We start from the raw sequence: 23,630 nt of genomic DNA on the forward strand, positions 1-23,630 counted from the left end.
GGGGACAGGGAGGCAGGAAGGAGAGCAAAGGTTTTACAATACTATAAATATCAAAATTAGGATGGAGAACATACAGATGAACAGAGCCAGCAATTAGCACATCACTTGTCTGTAGCCAATATTTTACAAGTAATAACGCAGACAAAGAGCAAGTCAAAAGTCACATATTCTATGGTGGCTTCAGTTGGGTAAAACAAAACAAAATAAAATATAGAATAAAATCAATGTTTTCAAAGCTTGTGCCTGAGTACCTTCAAGGAATCCATTAGAAATAACTGTTTGCTAAAAATTTTCTTACAAGCTATATACAAGCCCAGAAGCTCAAAAATTCAGACACAATCTCAGATGGTGAGAGGTTTTGGTTTCTGAAATATTTTTATAAAGTTCTGGACCTATCTATGTAATTTCAATGTTGACTTGTATTATGTACAACTGATTAAGGTGGCAGAGGATATAATTTATACTATCTGTTTATACTAATTAATTATACTGATTAGATATTGGTTATCATAAAAATATTAAAACCAAACCAAAACCTAAAGTCAAGATTACTTTAATTAATTCAATGAAATAAAACAATTTCAAGGTTCACAAAAACAAAAGTGAAAACTAGATAGCTTTAAAATCTTGGACATTTTTCAATCTGCCATTGGATGGTATTCCATTCACTTTGGCAGTTTCCAAAATAATCAAAGCTGAGACTTTGATACATTTCCTTACATTCAAACTTGAAAAACATTAGAAGACCTTTTCAGTACCAGCTGAAAAGTTGTCTCACAAATAGATTTCAGTTTATTCAGGGACTACCAATACCAAAACCACCAGGAAAACCTTCAATCGGAGTTAAAAATTAACAGGAAAGGAAACAAATACATTATTCAAGCCAATCAGAATATATGTAAAGGCAGTAGTTAAAGCGTATTAAGCCCACTCAAAACTTAAGGCATAGGTCAAAGTTCATAGGTCAAACTTTCACTGTACTTAGCCAACATCGTGAGAAGACATTTAAAGAATTAAATACATACCATGTATTACTGAGAAAATCTCTAGCAAGAAACAGTTTATTTTACACTGTGATGTGCAGATGCACAATACAACTTTATTCAACAACCATTTGCCTAAAAATCATCTTTCATATTTGACTGCTATTAACCTTTTAGAGAAACTGTAACAAGTTAAATGCCTTTTATCAACAGCTAACTTGATTAAACTCACCAAACAATCTTAGTCAAAATGATACATCCCAAATGGGAAAGAATAATTCAATCTTTAAAAAGATGAACTTCAAAGGATTCTTCAAATGCAACTTCTATCCTCTGTTTAATATTATCTTTAATGAAGGAAATAAAAAAATAAATTAATGGTTCAAAATTTGCCATAGCCCAAATTAAAATGCAGTCCTCGATATTTTATTGCATATTTTTATCTACTGACTGGAATTGACACTTTGTGAAGAGGACACTTTGAAAAGTAGAGCAAGTGCCTTTGCATAATAGAGAATGATGTTTTTGTTTGCCTGTTTGGATTTGAACAGACCCCAGCTCTCTTTTTATTTACATGGGCTGAAGAGAGACTAGGGCTTCCCAGCCAGGACTTTCACTAATTTATACACATGGTGTTTTCCACAACACACTGTCATATTATTGTTCTGCATCAATTGCCCAAATGAAGCAATTTTTTTCCATTTTATTTTAGAACACTGATCTGAAATTAAATTGGTTGTCTTCTAACCTAAACTCCAGGAATTAAACAATCTGATTCTCTTCTTGGTCAAATCTTGACCTGTGTTTTGTAAATAAATTTAAAAAAATAATCAATAATGCACACAAATCACCTTTTTGCTTAGGTATTTGGATGATAACGTTCGAAGAGAGTCTGCTAAGCCCATATTTACAGATGAAATCACTCTGTCACAATACTGAGTCTGCTAGTAGTTTTTCCTCTGGTTTAATGCAAAGATAAAAATTGAAGCTTTATTTGGTTCACAGAGGCTGTTAATTATGCAATGTGGGGGTTTAGTGAAAAAGATACTCTGACCTAGATGCAAATATTTTAAATATTTATTTATGCACAGCAGTCTGTTTAGGCATCAAGGAGAGAAAAAAATCAGGCGGCAGGTACTGAGACAGTTAATGATTTCTCTTTAGATAGCACTTCTTGGTTTGTATTTTCATGATAGCAGTTCTCTGCAAATATTAGAGACTCTTTGCATAGCCTTAGAATTATTATATTACCTGGACCTTACTACCAGCAGACTCTGAGAGGGAAAAATCCATTAAAAATGAAATTAAAAAAGAAAACTCCAACATTAAAAAAAACCAGAATTTTACTTCATTCAGTATATAAATGGTTTTTCATTCCATATCAGTGTCAATGCACTGTCTAAGCTTGTCCATAAATGCCATGATTCTGATGCTCTTCTGACTTTCTCTGCAGCAAAAAGAATCAAGACATACCAGTTTTATGAATTGTGTGCACTGTTTTTAAAACAACAAGTATTAACAGTAAACTTGAGAACCCACATTAGGATGATCAAAATCATATTAGGTTCCACATTCGTGGCTCAGTAGTGGACTACACAAGAGAAACTACACAGTTCAAAAGTGTCACTACAAGCAATGGAAATTCCTGCCTCTTGTTCTGTTCACATTTGGGACAACTACCCAAAACTCAGGTTTGCTCTTCTTTCTGGCTGAGACTACAACATTCAGCCACCTCTGCTGGACAGGATGAAAACCCAAGGAAAGTATGTCGTGCTGAGAGAGAAGGAGAATAATGGCAGGTTCTTAGTATTTACAGATCTAATCACTGTAAATACTAAGAAGAAAAATCAAGGATGTGGATGCAAAGCATCATTCTTTTATTAACAGGAATAGCAATATTAAGATCTGTAATATGTCATACTGTAAAGATATTTTATTCAACTGAACCTTGTTTTTCACATCTGGATACTGGAGTTCACGGATGCTGTCCAGACAGACTCTACACACTCATCACACCACTGTGTCTCCCACAATGTAAAAGCCAAACTCTTCTGCTGTTGCTAGCTATGCAATATGCCTTCCACCCCCATTTTTTAACTACAAAATTATAAATATCCATACAAAAAAGCTTAACTTTAATGTGGTTTTCCACTCAAGTCTTTGGCTTGTTATTTGTATGGATGTTCTTCCCACAGCTAGGCAGTGAAAAAGCTTCAGAGCTATGCACAGAGCCTGTTGTACCATCCAAATAAAGTATCTTTTAAGTTAGAAACCTTGGGTCCCTAGGTAATCAATGGAGAGGCAGAGAAGCCTCCACAGAGTTATTAAAAGCACTTAAGCAGTTATCTACACGCCTACCATAAATGCTGTGGAGGTCCCAACTGCAGCGGTAATCTCTGGTAAAATGATAAAAAGAAACTGGTGGTGTTCTTCTCCCTCTCACCTTCCCCCGCATCCTGCTGAAATAGATATTGGCTGTCTCCTCCAATGCAAGTTGCTTTTAGGTTCTGGGTAGGGAATACCCTCCCACATCCACCCTAACCAGGAAGCGATGGGCCTTAAAAGAGCTGTGACTCACCTCCTGATCCTCCTTAGAAAAACCCTTCCGCCCTCCTCCTCTCCCACCACCTGCACAGAGATTACATATCCAAGACAACCCCAAAGATTAGCATGCAAACCTTGTGGGTATATGCATATTTATGTCCTATAATACTAAATGAGCTCACAGTGATTTATATTTTCCAAAAATTATCCTTGCTTCAGCGGGAAATCCCTTCTCTTTTTGTTTACCCTCTTCACTCTCCAAAAATATAATGCAGAATGTTTTCTTGCCTTATTAATCGCTGATTAGATTTTCTTTGGAGTGTTGATACCAAAGGGAATATTGGCAATTAGGGCAATAAATGTTAATGAGCCTTGCATTAAGTAAGCAAAACCACCTTGAATGTCATGCCAATATTTTCCCCCAAATAATTATACGTGGCTGACTTAACCAGATAGAAAACTTAAAATTCAGGCTGACAACTCTCAATTGAAGCACTGATTTATCACACATTGTCAAAGAACTGTATATGATGTTGCTTTCAAAATGCACCATGAAAAAACCCACACCATACCAAAACAGCTGGTTGCATATAAACAGTTCTTCTTTCAAATGGGCAAAATGTTTCTCTTTAGTTGAAAGTCTGCATTTATGTTTAAATATATGCATTATCTTTGCATTCTAATAATATATTTTTTTTTGAAAGCTAATAATTTCTTCAAGAAAAATTATTTAAGAAAATCACTGAATAGAAGGGTATACTACTGAAGCTTTTTGTAAATATGATGTAGAGAAGCTAGAAGATGACAGAAATGGAATCCCGGTTTCTTCCTTTTTGTTCAACACTGTAGCATCAGCTGGAGAATGTTCTGTATTGCCACCTTTTTCTAGCAGTCAGTAGTATCAGCGATGTGCACATACCTATCTGCAAAAATAAGAATCCCAAATAGTTGAGTAAAGGCCAAAAAGTAGATGTAATCTAGAGGTTAATGTATAAGAAGGCAAACAATCTACAGATTGGTGTTGCATCATGAAAAACTGACTTCCATACCTATGAAGGTTCTGTTTGAGAATCCACCATGGCCATGGCATGTAGAAAGCTCTCCTTCCATGTGTATATTCTAGATCTTCAGTAAGACATGACCAGCTGTTCTCCTTGATGGAGAACTGTAACCTGCTACTTCGATCAAGAAACACGCTTACACAGTACTCCAATAAACCCTTCTAAGTTCTTTTCTTTCTTACTTGGTTCTTTCAAACCAGCAAGTAGGTTGAAAATTGCCAAGGTGACCATAGCCAGATCTTAACCAACTCTCTACTCCATTCACTCTCAAAAGTGGGGAGTTCTGTGGGACTATACTAATATATACTTTTTAAATTTTCCTCCTATTTGTTGTGCTCAGAACTAATAAGGAGTTGTATTGCAAGTTGAGCGTAAGAAAGAGCTCCTGTGGTCACATTCACACCTGATGATTCCCTGTTTGCAAGCAGCAATCCCAACTGCTCCTTTTGCATTTGTGTTCAGAAATTATCACCTGTCTAGAAACTTCCTCAATTGCTTGCACAACGTCATGTTACTGTCCCAGCAATTTGGTAGCAGGTGTCTAAGTCCACCATGAGGATCAAGGCCTGGCACTGGGACACTTATTAATTGTTTGTAGATAGCCTCATCCTCTTCTTGTTCAGGTGGTCAGTAACTGACCCTCACCACATCATTACCAATATTACTTTCCCTTCTGACATTGACCCAGAGACTGGACTTCTAGTTTGTTGCCCAAACAGCATAGACACTCTAGTGTAGGCATTAGTGTAGACACATTTATGAACGCTCTCCTTTCCAAGAAAAAACACCTCCCTTGTAGCATTCTGCCATACGAATCTTCTCCACATGCATTGCTTTCTCGTTTAGCCCTGAGATTAGCTTCCTATCGTCTAACAAACCTAGTTTAAAATCCTCCATGTTAGGTCAGCAATCCTTTCCACAAACACGTTGCTGCTGTCTTGTCAGATTCATTCTACTACTTCTTACTAGCTCTTCTCAGAATAAGGTACCACAACCAAAGGTGAAAGCCTCACTGATGACAACAATTATGCAGGTTGGATGTGTCACCCTGGGCCACCTTTGCTCTCAGAGTCTTGCAGTCACCTTTGATCCCCCCAACGTCACAGCACTGGTCTTCACACAGACAAGCAGTGAGGGGCAGTACCTGGATGGCTAGATGGGCCTCAACAATCGCTCTGCAACATCCCAGATCCTGGCGAGAAGCAAATTAAAGGTATGGCCAGCCGAAGGGTGCTTTTGTCCTAGACAGGGTGAAGCCACGAAACACTAACACTTCTTGCTGCCTCTTTGTGCTTTGGTCCCAATCCCATGACCTGAGGTGTCCAACATGCATTATTCCCACAACAGGACTCAATCACCCTCCTCTGCTGCCAGGGTCCTGACGCAGTTTTCTAGATGAACAGTTGCAGAGAGACAGGGAGCCCCTTCCTGCTGCCAGAAATTATAAGCTTCCAGCTTCCACCCTCCTGGCAACATTGGAATGGGAGGAAACTACTAGCATTTAACAGGTAGGAAAACACCAGTTACAGAAGTTCTGCTATCCATCTGTAAAACGTGATAGTTGCTCCAGTATGGTAAAATTGCTGTTGTCAGTCTCTTGAGGACAGACAGTTTGGGGATAAACCTGTGCCAGATTGATTGGAGCATGACTTTACAGGGATCCTAGGAATCAAACAAAGCTACTCGAGAAATTGTGTGTACCTCTCTCAGGCACAGCTCAGTATTATATTCCCTCGTTTATGGGCAGTCCTTGAGGCCCCACATTAGAAAAGCTCAGCACTGCATGACCAGTTAGGGAAACAGTTTATTCAGAAGTGACAGAGGGATTGATTCTTCCCTTACTTCATTTGCAAAGAAATATTTCTTCTGTCACAGCCCTAGACCACATAGCATACTAGCTGCTCCTTTCAACAGCAGCCAGAAGTCAACATTTCTACTAAATAAGTAGCCTCATTTCTATTTCAGATTTTTCCTGTTGATAAATAAATTGACTTCCTGACATTTTAGCTATCTGTCATCTCAAGAAACAGATTCCCATAGAGGACAGAAAGTACAGATTAATCCTATTTTTACTCTCCTCTTACTTGTCCCCTTCCCAGTAGGCAGTAAGCTTTTAGAGTGAGGGTTGCAATTATTTTTTTCTTCTCTCTACTCATGTTACTTGCCAAAAAGGGTTATTTCAGTTGGCCTGAGAACTTTTCCATGCCTGTGGCACAAAACTAAAATGAAGATAATCTACCTACCTAAAGAAGACCTACAGAGAGAGAAACAGGCACTTTCTTGTAAACATGGAGGAAATTTGAAATGATGAACATCTAACACTTGCCCAGGGAAGTGGCTGAGGCACTATCCCTGGAGATATTCAAAAGACAAATTGACACGGTGCTCAGGGATATGGTTTAGTGTTGGTTGGTGGTGTGTGGGTCTGGGTTTTTGTTGTTGTTTGGTTTTGTTTTTTTACTGTTGGACTAGATGATCTTAAAGGTCCCTTCCAACCTAGGCGATTCTGTGATTCTGTAATCACAAAGCACTGACACCAGACTGAACCTGGATGATATGAACAACTATCTTTGAGTCTTGTAATATAAAAATACAGGAATAAAAGACATGCCAAGGAGATCTCCCTGCCTGACGGCTCTTCTGTTAAGAATCAATAACTTTTGGGGATGAGAGGTGTCTGGGGTGGACAGCCTGGAAGATCAGAGATTGAGAGATTAGATCCTAGAGATTAGGACAGCCTCAGCAGAGGAGACAGCTTAAAAGATCACCTGAGAGTTCTCTCATTTTCAGGACAGCCACAAACACACCTTCCTAGAGGATAAAAAATAAACAGCCAAATCATAGCCTATTCAAAGACATCTGCAGATCTCTCAGGCATTTTACATACACAATTATTCTTGCATGGGACAGTCTACCCTCTGTGCTGTGCTTTGGTATTTCAGTTAAAAATGTGTAGCTACCATATAAATTAGTCAGCTCATTTCCAAATTTACCTGCATCTTTCCCTTTGGAGCTACTGTGGTGCAAGAACCCATATGAACCATGTCCAGGCAACCAGATACAAAGAAACTTTATCTCAAGAAGGGAGAGCTAAGAGAGTTCTCCCTTAAAAATGTCACAAATGGGGGGAAAAAAGCTGCGAAGCTTCAGAACAAGACATTCAGTGCCAGTGAGAGAGCGATACAGAAACACAGGCTCGTTCTCTCCCTGTGGCTTTTTCTGCTGCTTCTGCTGGCTTCACGCTGGCTGCTGAAGACACCTCACAGGATGAAAAATCCTAAAGAGGAACAAGCCTAAATAGTCAAATTGATCCTTGGGATGGAAGTGACTATTCTAAGCAAAACTGCTTTACTTTGAATTGGTAAAGAGGGAATACAAAATATTGCCATGTCTTAAGCAGAATAGGTGACAAACTCATACTAAGGGTCATTAACTTACTCAGCTTGCTCACAAGCATTCATTCAAAAGCAGATATAAGCTAGGAATCAGACACATTAATAAGCTTAATCATCAGTCTGGTAATGCGGTTATAAAAATTACTTGTCTTGCATTTGTTTACCTGAAGACACAGAATCTTTCCTTAAAAACAAAATCATTATTTAAAAAAAAAAATTACTACAGCCTTTGGGAGAAAATATTTATTTTTATTGGTTAATACCAAGCTAGAGGAACTTTACCCTCAGCTGGTAAATTAATATAAGTTCCAGTTAAATGCTGGATATATTTGGCTTTGAGTGTTGAGGCAGCTTAACTCCCTTGGATCTGGATCTCTAGAGAATACTCATGTTACTTGCCAAAAAGGGTTATTTCAGTTGGCCTGAGAACTTTTCCATGCCTGTGGCACAAAACTAAAATGAAGATAATCTACCTACCTAAAGAAGACCTACAGAGAGAGAAACAGGCACTTTCTTGTAAACATGGAGGAAATTTGAAATGATGAACATCTAACACTTGCCCAGGGAAGTGGCTGAGGCACTATCCCTGGAGATATTCAAAAGACAAATTGACACGGTGCTCAGGGATATGGTTTAGTGTTGGTTGGTGGTGTGTGGGTCTGGGTTTTTGTTGTTGTTTGGTTTTGTTTTTTTACTGTTGGACTAGATGATCTTAAAGGTCCCTTCCAACCTAGGCGATTCTGTGATTCTGTAATCACAAAGCACTGACACCAGACTGAACCTGGATGATATGAACAACTATCTTTGAGTCTTGTAATATAAAAATACAGGAATAAAAGACATGCCAAGGAGATCTCCCTGCCTGACGGCTCTTCTGTTAAGAATCAATAACTTTTGGGGATGAGAGGTGTCTGGGGTGGACAGCCTGGAAGATCAGAGATTGAGAGATTAGATCCTAGAGATTAGGACAGCCTCAGCAGAGGAGACAGCTTAAAAGATCACCTGAGAGTTCTCTCATTTTCAGGACAGCCACAAACACACCTTCCTAGAGGATAAAAAATAAACAGCCAAATCATAGCCTATTCAAAGACATCTGCAGATCTCTCAGGCATTTTACATACACAATTATTCTTGCATGGGACAGTCTACCCTCTGTGCTGTGCTTTGGTATTTCAGTTAAAAATGTGTAGCTACCATATAAATTAGTCAGCTCATTTCCAAATTTACCTGCATCTTTCCCTTTGGAGCTACTGTGGTGCAAGAACCCATATGAACCATGTCCAGGCAACCAGATACAAAGAAACTTTATCTCAAGAAGGGAGAGCTAAGAGAGTTCTCCCTTAAAAATGTCACAAATGGGGGGAAAAAAGCTGCGAAGCTTCAGAACAAGACATTCAGTGCCAGTGAGAGAGCGATACAGAAACACAGGCTCGTTCTCTCCCTGTGGCTTTTTCTGCTGCTTCTGCTGGCTTCACGCTGGCTGCTGAAGACACCTCACAGGATGAAAAATCCTAAAGAGGAACAAGCCTAAATAGTCAAATTGATCCTTGGGATGGAAGTGACTATTCTAAGCAAAACTGCTTTACTTTGAATTGGTAAAGAGGGAATACAAAATATTGCCATGTCTTAAGCAGAATAGGTGACAAACTCATACTAAGGGTCATTAACTTACTCAGCTTGCTCACAAGCATTCATTCAAAAGCAGATATAAGCTAGGAATCAGACACATTAATAAGCTTAATCATCAGTCTGGTAATGCGGTTATAAAAATTACTTGTCTTGCATTTGTTTACCTGAAGACACAGAATCTTTCCTTAAAAACAAAATCATTATTTAAAAAAAAAAATTACTACAGCCTTTGGGAGAAAATATTTATTTTTATTGGTTAATACCAAGCTAGAGGAACTTTACCCTCAGCTGGTAAATTAATATAAGTTCCAGTTAAATGCTGGATATATTTGGCTTTGAGTGTTGAGGCAGCTTAACTCCCTTGGATCTGGATCTCTAGAGAATGTCAAACCAGCATTAATTACTTCATAATGGTTCCAAAAGAATATTTTAGGAGAAGAAACACAGGGAAAGGTAAAAAATAGAAGAAGCCTAAAAAGATCTGCATTAACAAAGCCAAAAACAACTTATTTTTTTTTTAATGCTAAGATGCCCATTCTGCTGCCGATTTCTCGCACCCATAGAATGCCAAAGACAGTCTCAGAAAACAAAACAGCTTGGAAGAAAGATCTGCAGCCCCAATTCCAATGCTGCTGAATTAAATTGTCAGAGGAGGCACAAGACAGAGCAGGGAGATGGGTAATTCTCAGCTTCTCTCTGCTGATTCTCAGTCAAGCCTGGCTCACCTCTTACAACAAGAGAGGTGACCCACAGGAAAAGAGGCCTAGAAGGATGTCAACTTAGAAAACACAAGGAAGTCCACTAGTCTATGAGTGCTGGTAGTCACTCAGGCTACTGGAGACCATATGTGTCCAACTCCTTCGTGCAGGTGGAAAACAAAGCCACATGTGCACAAAGAGAGCTCTGTGATAAAAAAAATCCACAAGTAAATTTTGTCTTAAAAGCGATTAGAAGTGAAAAACTATCCCTCAATGTTTTTTCTTAACACTTACACTGAAAAAAGGAAAGTTCTGAATATTTTTTATGGTTTTCAGATGTTCCACTCAAGTTTTCCTTTTAAATGCTAATGTCAAAGCCAATTTTTCTCACCCAGTAGCTGAATGGAAGAAGGATACCACAATACCTCAAGTACTGGAACTGCATTACTGTTGCCAGCACACCATCTCTCTCTGGTATTTTCTCAGTATTCCTTCAACTACAAACATAAATATTTCAAAGTTCTTCTCCATTACATAACTTGCAAGGCTTTTAAAAATTGTTCAGAGTCAGACACTTAAACATGCTAAAAAAATAACTTGCTTCTTGGAGGATGCTTTAATATTCTTTCCATCATTCTTCTATCATTAAACCAAATGATGAGAACAAATCAACACCCTTTGGGGCAATCACAGACTTTTTTCCGAAGTAAACTCTGTTATTAGAAAAAACACTTGTTTACAGGAGCTAAAACTTCTTTTTTTCCTTTTTAAAATATCCTCAGTGTGTTAACAGAACTGAATCACTTGGGGGTTCCAAGACTTTCTTTTTCACCAGAACTCAATGTTATTCAGCTGAAACTCCAAACTGGCCTGACCTACACTGTTCTGCTTAGCTCTGGATTTCTCACAGTCCCATTACAGAAATAATCTTAGGAGGAGTATTTGACCTTGCAGCACTATTTTCCAAAGCACTGAAACTTTTGTTTTGAGCAAGAGCTCCCCAGAACTCTTGAACAGAGGTAACAGACAAATGAAGCAGCTCAGCAAAAAAACCAAACCAAAACACCCGGTTAAAGATAATAACCGTGATAACTGTTGAAATAATTTTGTATTAAACTCCTGTGTGCACGTAATCAAGAGTGACATCTCACTCAGAGAAGACATCTCACTCTCACGTAGAAGAGACAACATCTAAAATCCTGCGAGAAATGAAAATTTATTTCTCAATTGAAATATTTGGTTTGCATTTTTCTGCTCTCACTCAAGGACAGACAGTGGCCAATCTGAAAATCAGGGAAGAGATCCCTGAAGAACAGGGATAAATCAGATTATTCTTTTTTTTTTTGGTGAGGAGGAGGGCACGGGAGTAGAAATATTCTTGTACTTACAGGTACTAGAAACCAATAGAGTTGATGTGTGAACAAGCCTGAAGTGTGGACATTTGAACATTTCTGTTATCAAAGGCATGAAACACTTTTCAGGTTGACAGACACATGAGACAAATTTATAAAGCACTAACCTGTTCTGTAAGGAAGCATATTGTTATTGCATCATTACTGTGTGCAGAAACTTTCCAGACTCACATTTATCACGTAAAAATGCAGTCAACACTTGAATACTAACTATAACTCTGCAGCCTCCCACAGTCCCACAGAATTATTGCTTTTCTGCTCCCAAGAGATCACCCACACCACTGTGGTCCTTCCTGCCCTCCGAGAGCCTGGGCAGGTTCTCCCCACTCTCTGTCCTGCCTGCCCTCTGCTCTGCAGCCGCTGCCAAATTTCCTTCTCTCCAGAGAGCAAACGAATCCTGCCCCACGCTGAGGGCCTGCCCTGGCTGCACAGCACTGACCTCTTACCAGGTAAGGCCCAAAAGCAGCACATCTCCCAGCAAGAGGTTTCTCTGCTCGTTTGTTTGGTTTTTTTTTAAATAGGGGAGTAGGAATATTTTAGGCTGGGTAAAAGCCCATTTTCAGCCCAGAGGGATGTCTCAGGCACGAGTGGGTGTCTTATCTAACACCTGATCCTGCCTCGAACGGACCTTGCCAACATTTTCAGAGGTTACCTTGTTGTATCAGGTATAATTTATCGTGAAATAAGTAATGACAGTTGTTGGTGACCATCAGAAACATACCAGCTCGCCTGAAGCCCTGGTCGCATTATATCATCTCACAGAGCCAGTATCTTTTCTTTTGACTAAAAAGATTCAGATATAAAACACATACTGTTATGCAACATGTATAATACACAGCCAAAACCAATTTTTTTTTCCTGTGCCTTGCCTCAACTTAAAAAAAAATCAATGAATCTGTTTAAGTTTTGGTCTATGTACTAAGGGGAATCTTAACACTTATTTAATTACTTCAAGAAGAAGATTATTAACACCACACTGAAATTTTCAGTACAAAGATATCATTATTCTTCACGCTTCATAAAGTTGCATTTGTCCCTATAACTTATACAGGGTATGAAAGCTTTTTTAAGGAAAATATCCAGAATTACAGGAAATTCTGTGATCCATTACATAACGGCACCACTTTTCATGATTTTACTGAGCAAAGGATTAGAACTACAAACACTCAAAAGTTATGAAGGCCGTGATGCAAATTAAATTGCCCTTAATTTGAATTATTTCCAAAACTGCATAACTAACTGGACTTCAGTGAAGTGGTGGGTGAAAGAGTCCAACTGGTTGAGCACCATAAGCAAACTTCAGTTCAGGAGAAATTCTTGACAGAAAATATTCTCATAATTAAAAATACAAAAATTATTATGGAAGATGCCATATAGTCCATCATTATCAATATGAGACACTTACACAAAGAGTTACATCTTGAAAAAGCTGAAGATAATAGAGGATGTGAACCAGACGCAATGTAAGGCTTTTAAACAGAAAATTATATCTTGCAGCAAAGTACCATCTAAAGCTATTTCCAGAAGAATTAGTTTGTGGTGGATTCCCAAAAAGTCAACAGTAGAAGACTTAGCAATTAATTATTCTTAAAAACTGTTACATTATTTTCAAAACTATTTATTACCTGTCAGAAACCAGAATGTGACTTGCAGTAATTCTTTCACTGTGAAGATCAGTGTTGTTCTCTCCTCCCCACACCCAAGACAAGGGGTTTAGATGAGCCAAAAAAAGTCAACATTATAAATGTACTTTCAAAACAAAATTAACTCTGCGTAGAGTGCTGATTTACCTGATACAGAAATTCTGGTGCTGGTGAAGTGGTGTAATAAAAGTGTATGACCACACATCAGTTTGAGTTTGACTTTCAGTTTGACTTTCTGCATGAAAGTTATCCTCTACATCAGTGAGTAATTAAAAAAAAAAAGAAAAAAGACTTTATCATGTTTGATCTCTATAAATCAAAGAAATCGTTACAACACACTGTGGCCAGACATCTCAAAAGCAAGTCAAGGAGCTCATTAAGTTCCAACTAACTGGCAATCATTCCTTTATCATAAAAAACAGCTCAAGGCAACACAATGTAAATAAAAACCAGGTGAAAGTGTCAGCACTTATCAAATGGAATCTTTTAATCACAAAACGATATAGGTGGTTGGCAGCAGTTGCTGGCCTTCCTCTGAGTAGTAAAGTTTAAAATAAGATCTTAGAAGAAGTCTTCAACACCCTAATGTGAACATCCTGATAACGTTCACTACCTAAGGACAAGCTTAAGTATTTAGAATATGCTATGAGATTGTGACAAAAAGTTGTTCTTCCAAGAGAAATGTGTAAAATTCTCACAGCTACGTGGACTGTGTTTGACAATGTCAGAGAGCTGGTCTATGACTATTCTTTTTATTTTTGATTAAGTTCTTGCGCTGATTGATTGAACACTGTTTCTCACTGCTATCACAAAAAGGATGGAGACTGGCAACTTGTGTGGACCTGCAGTAACCCACACCTTAGCAGAACTGTCTGATGAGCTGCTGCAAGATACCCAAGGGTTTAAGAGTTGAAGGGAATGCTCCATTTAGAACAGGCTGGGGAGCAAAAGCCGCTGAAAACCAATAAAAAGTTTCTAAATGCAGAGAAAGTCACAAGGAGGAGGCTGGCAGACAATACCTCCTGCTGTTACAAATAGCATCCTTGTCTGCTTAGCAGCCCTGTAGGTGCAGGATAATTTACTCTTATCATGGACATTCTAAGACATTTTTCTGTTTCCTATTTCCAAAGGGCTGGAAGGAACAAAAAAAAAGGGAAAAGAAAAAGACAGTTTTCTGCACAAATTATAACTGTACAGACTTGATGTTAAGGGCAGCCGTTTTGCAGAGCTGCAAAATATACAGAATTTCATATATCTGATTCTCTGCTCGAAGCACAGGCTGGAAGCCAACTCATCAAAACCTCTATCAAAAATACAATTTTAACATCTGTTTGGACTTTCACTTATCTGACTGCTCCCAGACACTATTGATTATCATTATCTGTAAGTCTCTAGTATTCTAAACAGCAGCACCTAAAGGAAATGAAAGTGAGCATTTTCATAAAGACAGATAGAGGCTTCTAGGGCAGAATTAAAACTGCTGGTGCCGACTGAAATCCAAGTCTAACTTCATCTCATCTTCTATAAATACACTGTCAATAGAAAGGAATAAGATACAGTCTAAACTAAAATATTTATTAAAACGATAATGAGAAATAAGGGATTTTGCCAAAGGAGGAAAGGCATTACATTATCAGAGCCTGGTTGCTGTCTGCAATACACATCCTAGGAAGGCTACGATTGTTGCCTTTTTCTTTTAAAGGGACTTTCCTCATACCTTTGGTGTATTATGTGCTTGACTGGACCACAGGAACAGGATATAAAATGTACAGATGGCACCAACTCTGTTGGAGTACATAATGAAAGCTTTGGCTTTAGCAAAGTAATTTCATCCTTCCTTTAAAAAATTAAGTCTTCAGAAAGCTAGAACCCCAAACAAGAAGGGTACAGGCTTGAAGCCTTTCCCTCTCCATTCTTCCCAGCTTGAAACACGTAAGTGCTCCTATATCTGCTCCCAAGAGCAGACTTACCCCTCTTTTCCTTCCCACCCTCCAATATTTAAATGAATCCAGGGTAAACCGTGTACTTTGGAGACCTGCACAGGAGATTTCACAACATTCAGTTTCAAAGAGCAAGAGAAGAGTCTTCTCTTAAACCCACTGAGTTATCTTTGCACACATAAACATAATCAATCGTTCCTTCTCCTTTCCTACCTAACACAAGGCTATGTCCTCTTTAATGTGCAATTAAAAAAAATAGAAAAAACATCACATAGTGCTCAAAGTTCTACCATGGTAGAAGACAAAAATGAGCCACTGCAATGTTTCAGTGTCTCTGTAGGTTATGGACCAAGAACATAAAAGAATTTGTTGATATTTGCCAACCAGCTTTGCTCCATCAACATTCCTACAATCAAAAACCAAAACAAAGAAGCCTTCAAGTACACAAAAACAAGAACTTCATGGACTATGTCATCAGAACCACTTCCAGACTAAAGAAACAATTTGGTTTTTGTTTAATCGTTCAAAGCTCTACAATCATGTACATTTGTGTTCCTCTAGCACAATGCAGACTAACAGCAGATTTTGACCGTTCAGTGACATATAAAGTAAGATTTAGCAGGCATCAGACACCAGAAAAGGGAGCAATCCATAAGGAATTTCTACTATAAGTAACAAGTTATCTGCTTTTGTGGGGAAAAAAAAGAGGGTTTTTTTCATGTTTTCATGTGTTAGAACAGGTTGCCCACAAAGTTTGCACAGGTCATCTCCATTCTTGGAACTCTTAAGATCTGACTGGACAAAGCCCTCAGTGATCTGCTCTGTCATCACAGCTGACTCTGCTTTGAGCAGGAGGTTGGACTGAATGACCTCCTGAGATTTCTTCCAAACCGAATTCTCCTAATGCATCTACGTTCTATTATACAAAAAACCCCAAATAAGCAAGATTATCATCCAAGATTTCAGCGCTGCTTCATTCTGTTACCAACCAGCATATCCCAGAGGTTAGCTTCATGATATACGTGTATGTGAATTAAGAGACAAAAGGAACAAGATGGGGCAAACAGGAAAAAAAAAAAAGAAATATTTTCTATCTCTTTTCATTCAAAATACTGCTCATTCAGAAGTCTCTTTCCACCCTGGCAGTGAAAACAAAAGCCCTTGTAATTTGATGCAGAATAAAATATTACACCTTCTCATTATGGAAGTTGGATCTATGACCCTGAGAAGGATTAACCACCACAGATGTTTCAATCATAGAACAGTTACCTGATTTCATGCCACACTACTCCATAAATGAAGCAGGCAACAATGTCCAAGATTCCTCATTTCTTCCCATATTAAGAAGGCCCATAACTACAAACCAGACTTCAGCATAATATATGAAAAACGGCTTAGCTGTAGTCTGTGTACTATTTTATAGACAGTGTAGAAAGCTGTGTGAGCTCAGTTTAAATGCCACGTCCACACTGGTTGGTTGCAAGACTTTAAAAAATACCATGCTTTCTTCATGTTTTTCCTCCCTAAGTAACTGGTATTTTATAGTTGCATCACTATGAAGACTGGCCAGACAAAATATTTTTACGTACCATTTATACTACCGATTAGCAACAGATTATACATTTAAATCCAACTATGATTGCTGAACAGACTGTTAGCCTTTGCCTCAGTAATTTATGGGGAACATCATTCTTATCCAACAGAACATCAAAGTAAAAATGTGCAAATTAGCTTTGTAGATGGTGTTTGAAATGAAGCACATTGAGTTCCAACATACTGAACTTCTAGACACTGGATGGCCAAGAGCACCGTGAATTCAACCACCTATCTATTTATGGCAGCAAATTTCTTTTAAAGATATATATATACATACACACAAATGCATGCACAAACATACATATGCAATTTATATAAGGGTATGCAGATAGACCATAGAACATTCTGCAGAATCACCCAAATTACTGGCGCTGTGACACCATAAAACTTGTCAGGAGATCCCTGTTGTCTAAGTACTGTGTTTTCTGTCAAAGCCTTTTTCCAAGTGCTCTCCAGTGACCAAATGATACAAAGATTCCTCCCTGAGGGGGTTTCATCTCCTTGGACTTGTACTTAAAACTGAAGGCTTCTGCACACAGGGAGGAAGCATTTGAGCTGTTGGTGGTGGGGAGATATTTCGAACACAAGAGAACCGAGTGACACCAATACTTACTTGGCAGGCGTTATAAATCAACTGATGTTCCAATTTTTTGATCCCTAGAATCTGCTGAAACATTTCATAAAGCTGTTCCTTGCTCAGAATTAGCTCCGATACAGCACTTAAGGCCATCCTATTCGGCTGTTTGCATAAGTCCTCTTCTCCCCTGTATATGGCATCATATTTGGCCAGCCACGAACTTAACACTGTCTCTTTGCTTAATCCATCGATTTCTGGCAAACTTCGGACCCTCTTTTCTATGTTTTTCTTAAAGACATCTCTAAAGTCATTTGCAGAACATCCTCCGCTGTGGACCATTCTTGCAACCCGGTCACTCTTGAGAAATACCTTTTAAAATAAAAGAATAGAAAAAAAAAGAAACAGAAGTTAGGCATGGACACAAACACACAACAATTCCATATAAAGGGATTACAAATCAGTATTTTGCTTCTATGTAAGATAGATCTATAAGGAAGCCAAGTTTGCTGTCATTTTTCATACAGAAACAAATGATCATATTGAAAAAGTAAGATTGTCGGTCGATGAAGTATTTAAACTAAGTACCTTTTACAGTATTTATGCATAAATTTACAATAGCTAAGCTAGAATGAAATTTGAATTAACAGCAGTTAATTTAAAACTTACCTAAAAGTTTAATTAATCTTTCCTCCATTAAAACCACAGAAATATAAAGTTACTTGCAAGTAACTCATGGATAAGCTACACTGTCTCAAAACTTGGGAATTAAAATATGATCTGTAAGCCAGCCTAGAATCTCATGGAAGATGAGACGGAGATCCAGGGAAAAAGAAATACTAGAGAAACACCACAATCAGTATTAACAATATGGGATTCTCTGTGTAAAAACCCCAAACAAAAACCAACACAAAAATCTCCTCCCAAGTACACATACTCTAAGATACAACAAGGCAAATTACAACAACAAACCAATTAAATCAGCATTCTCTAAGAACTTTTCCGTGTTCAAGGATGATGACATTCATATCATCTTCTAACGCAGGCCTTGGCAAGGTTGATCTTTCCAGCCACTGTGCGTGCCCAGCTCATTTCTAGTAGCAAGTCTCGTGAAACTGTTCCTCTACAGAATGCAACCAACAAAAAGACGAGCGCTGCAGCACGATCAGCCCATGTAAACAAGTGATGTCTGTCTTGGGCAAGGAATAAACCACATCATGGTGTTAAGTAGATAACTGAGGGAGAACCACCTGGCTTCCCACCGCAGAGGGAGATGGCTTGAGGCACTCTGCCCTGCAAGGCTTGGCTACTGGGGGGCTACTTAGGTGCCCCACCAACACCTCAAGCACAACTGAAACTGCTTGGAGATGTTCAGCCTGGAGAAGAGAAAGCCCCAGGGAGACCTTATAGCAGCCTTCCAGTACCTAGAGGGGGCTTACAGGAAAGATGGAGAGGGACTCTTTGTCAGGGAGTGTAGTGATAGGTTGGGGGGTAATGGTTTTAAATTGAAAGAGGGGAGATTTACATTAGATACTAAGAAGAAATTCTGTACACTGTACCAAGAGCTATGAAAATGCAATGAATGAAAATGACAGTACACTGGAGCTCTGACTCCATGTGTTATCACATGTTGGAAGACGATGCACCTAACCAACCTAAAATACTATTATGCTTCATTTGGAAAATACAAAACAGAGCAGCAGGAGAGGATCTAAGAAGCTGAGCAGAGAGGAGTGCACAGGTGGAAACAGATCAGGAAAAACACTCTAACAGTTCCAGTGCTTGTTGATGCATCTTTCCCTGTGGCATTTTTTAAAAAACAGTTACTTATAAAATACACCTTTCAATGGATATCCTAATTGACTTTGTACAGAAGGCTGCAGATTAAGCCTGAAAGTACTTGCCCAAACAGATTATTAAAAAAAACCCCAAACATCACCAGTATCTGCTAATCATATTTTATGCTCTAACTGTACCATGATAGATTTCCTCTTTTGGAAACATAACTATCTAAAGTTAAATTCTTATTCATAAAGGGACCTGATATCGTTACTGTCAGTTAGTGCTAATATTAATTTCCTAAAAATGCTACACAAATATTGAATCTCATTTCAAAACAAATAATAATCAGAAATTCAACCCAGCAATAAAACTTATCAACGCAAACAGGTACAAGGATATTAAGCCTTTTCTTGTTTTAACAGCCTGCAATTACAATTGATTCATTCCTCCAACAGCCTCACTGGAAAGCAAATGGGAAAAAAGTATTTTAAAAAGATGACTTCAAACAAACTTCAGCTACTTTATATTGTTCATAAATAGCATTAAATCTTCCATCACATTAGTTTGCATAGTCAATGACAGAAAGCAGATGCAGAAGAATGAAATTAAGAATATTTATAAGCTCCTTCCCCCACAAAATCTCATGTTTATCCAAGATTACATGACCCTGTGTATTGCCAATATAACTGGATCAGTGTAATTAAAAAATGTATCTGCCAAACAGTACTGTAAGATCATCAGAAGATCATTCATCTTTCATTACTTTCTCTCAGTCATATTATTCAAAACCATTAATCCACAATGCAAGGGCTGAAAAGCTGCTAGCACTCCCTTGACTTATGAACTAGGCTAATTAAAAATTTATTTTGAATTTCAAGTTGATTTTCTAGGAGACTGCAGGAAAAATCTGTTCCATTTTTCAATGCTTACCTATGGCAGGGAAGGATTATTGTAACACTTGGTGCCCGTACCATTGACCAAATGATGGCATGTTCATGTTGGGCAAAACAAATTTTTATATAGATATATGCAAATACAAAATACAATTTGCATGTATCCCTGACCTTAAAATGTTCCCTTCTGAAGTGCTTCAGCTCACAACCATAATTTTATTAAATATTCAAAAATTATTCCAAGACAGTTCTTTCACAAAAGATATGGTGGATATTAAAGGAAATTACTCAAGATATAAACCCAAGATGTGAAAAAATTGACTACAAAAAGTACATGGTTGGTTCTGAAGAGGAATCCATTGGACCTAAAGCTCTTATTGTATAACTCCTTTTTAAGTGGCAATTTACCGAAATTTTCTCTGAGGGCAAAAAATGTAACATCATCTTTAAAATGAACTACTTGTATTTGAGCTCATAAAAAAATAATAATAGCATTTGAACAGAAAGACTGAATTTTTAGACTTTGCAACAGAAAACCATAGAGAATGGAAATTTGGTTAGAAGTGTACCATATGTGCCTCAAATTTGACACAGTAAGATGCATTAAAAAGCTATTAAATGTCTCGTTATTCCTGTTCCTGAAAGACATATGGTACACTTCATGTTAAATTCAAAATCCCCTGCTTCAGTTAGATTTCTTGAGATTTGTATCCTCAGTTTCAAAGCTTTTCTGGACTGTTTTATGGCTGGTTTTTGTTTGTTGATTTTTTCGTTTTTTTTTGTTGTTTTTTTTAATTCTAAATATAAGGTTTATGGGTATTGCTACTATATCATAGAATCATAGAATGGTTTGGGTTGGAAGGCACCTTAAAAATCATCTAGTTCCAATCCCCTGCCATGGGCAGGGACACCTCCCACCAGACCAGGTTCGTCAAAGCCCCATCCAGCCTGGCCTTGAACACTTCCAGGGATGGGGCACCTATGACCTCCCTGGGCAACCTGTCCCAGTGCCTCACCACCCTCACAGTAAAGAATTTCTTCCTAATATCTAATTTAAATCTCCCCTCTTCCAGTTTAAAACCATTACCCCTTGTCCTATCACTATACTTCCTGACAAATAGTCCCTCTCTGGCTCTCCTGTAGCTCCCTTCAGATATTGGAAGGCTGCTATGAGGTCTCCCAAGAGCCTTCTCTTCTTCAGGCTGAACAACCCCAGCTCTCTCAGCCTGTCCTCATAGGAGAGGTGCTCCATCCCTCTGATCATCTTCGTGGCCCTCCGCTGGACCCATTCCAGCAGATCCATGTCCTTCCTGTGTTGAGGACTCCAAAGCTGGACACAGTACTCCAGGTGGGGTCTCACGAGTGCAGAGTAGAGGGGCAGAATCACCTCCCACGACCTGCTGGACACGCTTCCCTTGATGCAGCCCAGGATGCGGTTGACTTTCTGGGCTGCCAGCGCACATTGCCGGCTCATGTTGAGCTTCTCATCCACCAACACCCCCAAGTCCTTCTCCTCAGGGCTGCTCTCTAGCCATTCTCCGCACAACCTTTATTTGTGCCTGGGATTGCCACGTCCCCTATGGAGAATGGTATGCCACCAGTTTCGTTTACACTGTTTGCACTGTTGCACGAGTTATCGTTTGCACTGTTGTTCCAGAAAACCCATCTGGCTGAGTATTTGTGGGTCCAGAGTCTAGGCCAGGACTGCAGATTAGGACACATACGTGCTTTACAACATGGGTGGTACTTTCTTGGCACCGTTCATTTTTGCAATGAAATATAGAAACTTTTACAGTGTCTTAATGTAGTTTGCCACTTTTTTCTTCAATGTGGATTATACCTGCAGCCCAATCATCCCAATTAGGGAAAATATTCGTGTTGATATCTGTTTTTAAAGCAAAATACTAATTAAGTACATTCACTACATTGTTAGCTCTTCTTCCCTTTATTCCCATATTTGGACTGTCTGACCGTTAGACTTAGTTCTAATTAAATAACCATTCAAAAACCTCCAGTGTTAGAATGTTATCTCAAGTTTCTCGGCTCTACATAGGAACTGAAGAGAAAAAAATATTAGAGATTTGAATGGAAAACACAAAATAGCAGAAGAAGTTATTGTGGGGACACAGAAATCTATTTCTACTGTAAACTAGATTTGGCAGATCAGCCACGATCATATAGAAATCCTTGTATTATTTAGAAATAATTTGACAAGACTCTAAGTTTTGAATGAAGTGTTTCCTTTTTCTATCAAATGCTGACTTTCTAAATTGGCATTTGAATCTTTAGTATCATTGTTGGTTCCTTAAATCTAAGTCAACATCAACTCTTCATTTCACCTGCTGCTAACAAACTATCAAATACCAAAAAACCCGCTCTATTAACACATACAGTGCATTCAGGAAAAAAAAAGACAGTTGAAAGACGGGTTTTGATCAGCCCAATATATCCATCTTGAGGAACTTTTTCAATTCACGTTATTTAGAGCCCTAATAAATATATTTTTATATATTTTTATATATATATATATATATAAAAATACTCTTGGACTGAACCAAACCTACAGTCTTTGATGGAAAAAGTTCTCATACCATAACCCCTCAAAGATGATCCGATAAGGAATTTTAAAAAAAGAAATTGCCAATTTTGTCTTTCCTTATAATTACAGTAACAATTATCATTTGCAACTATCTACTGAAGTATGGTTCAAATTCCCTTTTTATCCAATCTTTATACATATGCAATTTCATCTGTTGCAAATGATAGTGAAAAGCTTAGTTCAAAATAGTCTTTAGCACTACATAGTTAGATTAAAAGTTTGTTTCTATTTAAAGATGAAAAACTGTCATTTAGCAGTGCCTACAACTTGAAAAACAAAAGAACTGCACATACCATCTTCTAGCACATACCCATTGAATAATTTTTTTTTTTTGTCAAACATCGTACCATATTTAACGAATCATATATGCAGGCAACACAAACATGATAATCTTATTCTCTACTATAAAGCTTATGAACAAATATAAGCAATAGACAAAAGAGTTTGCATAAACTAAACTGCAGACAGCCTTTGCCTTTTCTTTGCAAATGGATTAAATACGAGGTCTGTTAGGCCATGCATTACAAACTTTTATAGGGGTTTTCTTTCATTTGAAAGAGAGATATTGATGGGAGTTTTCTAATAAGGTCACCTTTTTAGCCAGTTTAGAAGAAAAAACCCAACGCAATAATTATAAATACCTATAATATTATATATTTACATATTATATACCGGTAAAGCACAACCTTTCACAACTTGCTTATACATCAGCTGTAGCAGAGCCTGGCTCAGCTCTAGGCACAGCACCAACTGGCAACGCACTAGGCTCGCACTCATCAAATTATTCTAAAAGTTCTTTTATTCTCTGGCAGAAAACTTTGCAAAAGGGTTTGATAAAGACAGAATTTATGATCTAAGCCCTGCCTCTCCCTCCCTGTCCC

At 38.1% G+C, this 23,630-nt stretch overlaps 1 protein-coding gene across 1 annotated transcript in view; it reads right to left on the reverse strand.

Annotated features, from left to right (window-relative positions):
* The window catches only part of CADPS2 (Ca++-dependent secretion activator 2), a 294,288-nt gene that overhangs the window by 235,189 nt on the left and 35,469 nt on the right, over positions 1-23,630 (reverse strand). Inside the window, exon 3 of the mRNA XM_014963349.1 lies at positions 17,515-17,847. Within this exon, the coding sequence (XP_014818835.1) occupies positions 17,515-17,847 (333 nt within the window). The remainder of the gene's footprint in view (positions 1-17,514; positions 17,848-23,630) is intronic.

This window comes from Calidris pugnax, unplaced genomic scaffold (genome assembly GCF_001431845.1).
Source record: "Calidris pugnax isolate Ruff unplaced genomic scaffold, ASM143184v1 scaffold44, whole genome shotgun sequence".
In the NCBI taxonomy this organism is placed as follows: Eukaryota; Metazoa; Chordata; class Aves; order Charadriiformes; family Scolopacidae; genus Calidris; species Calidris pugnax.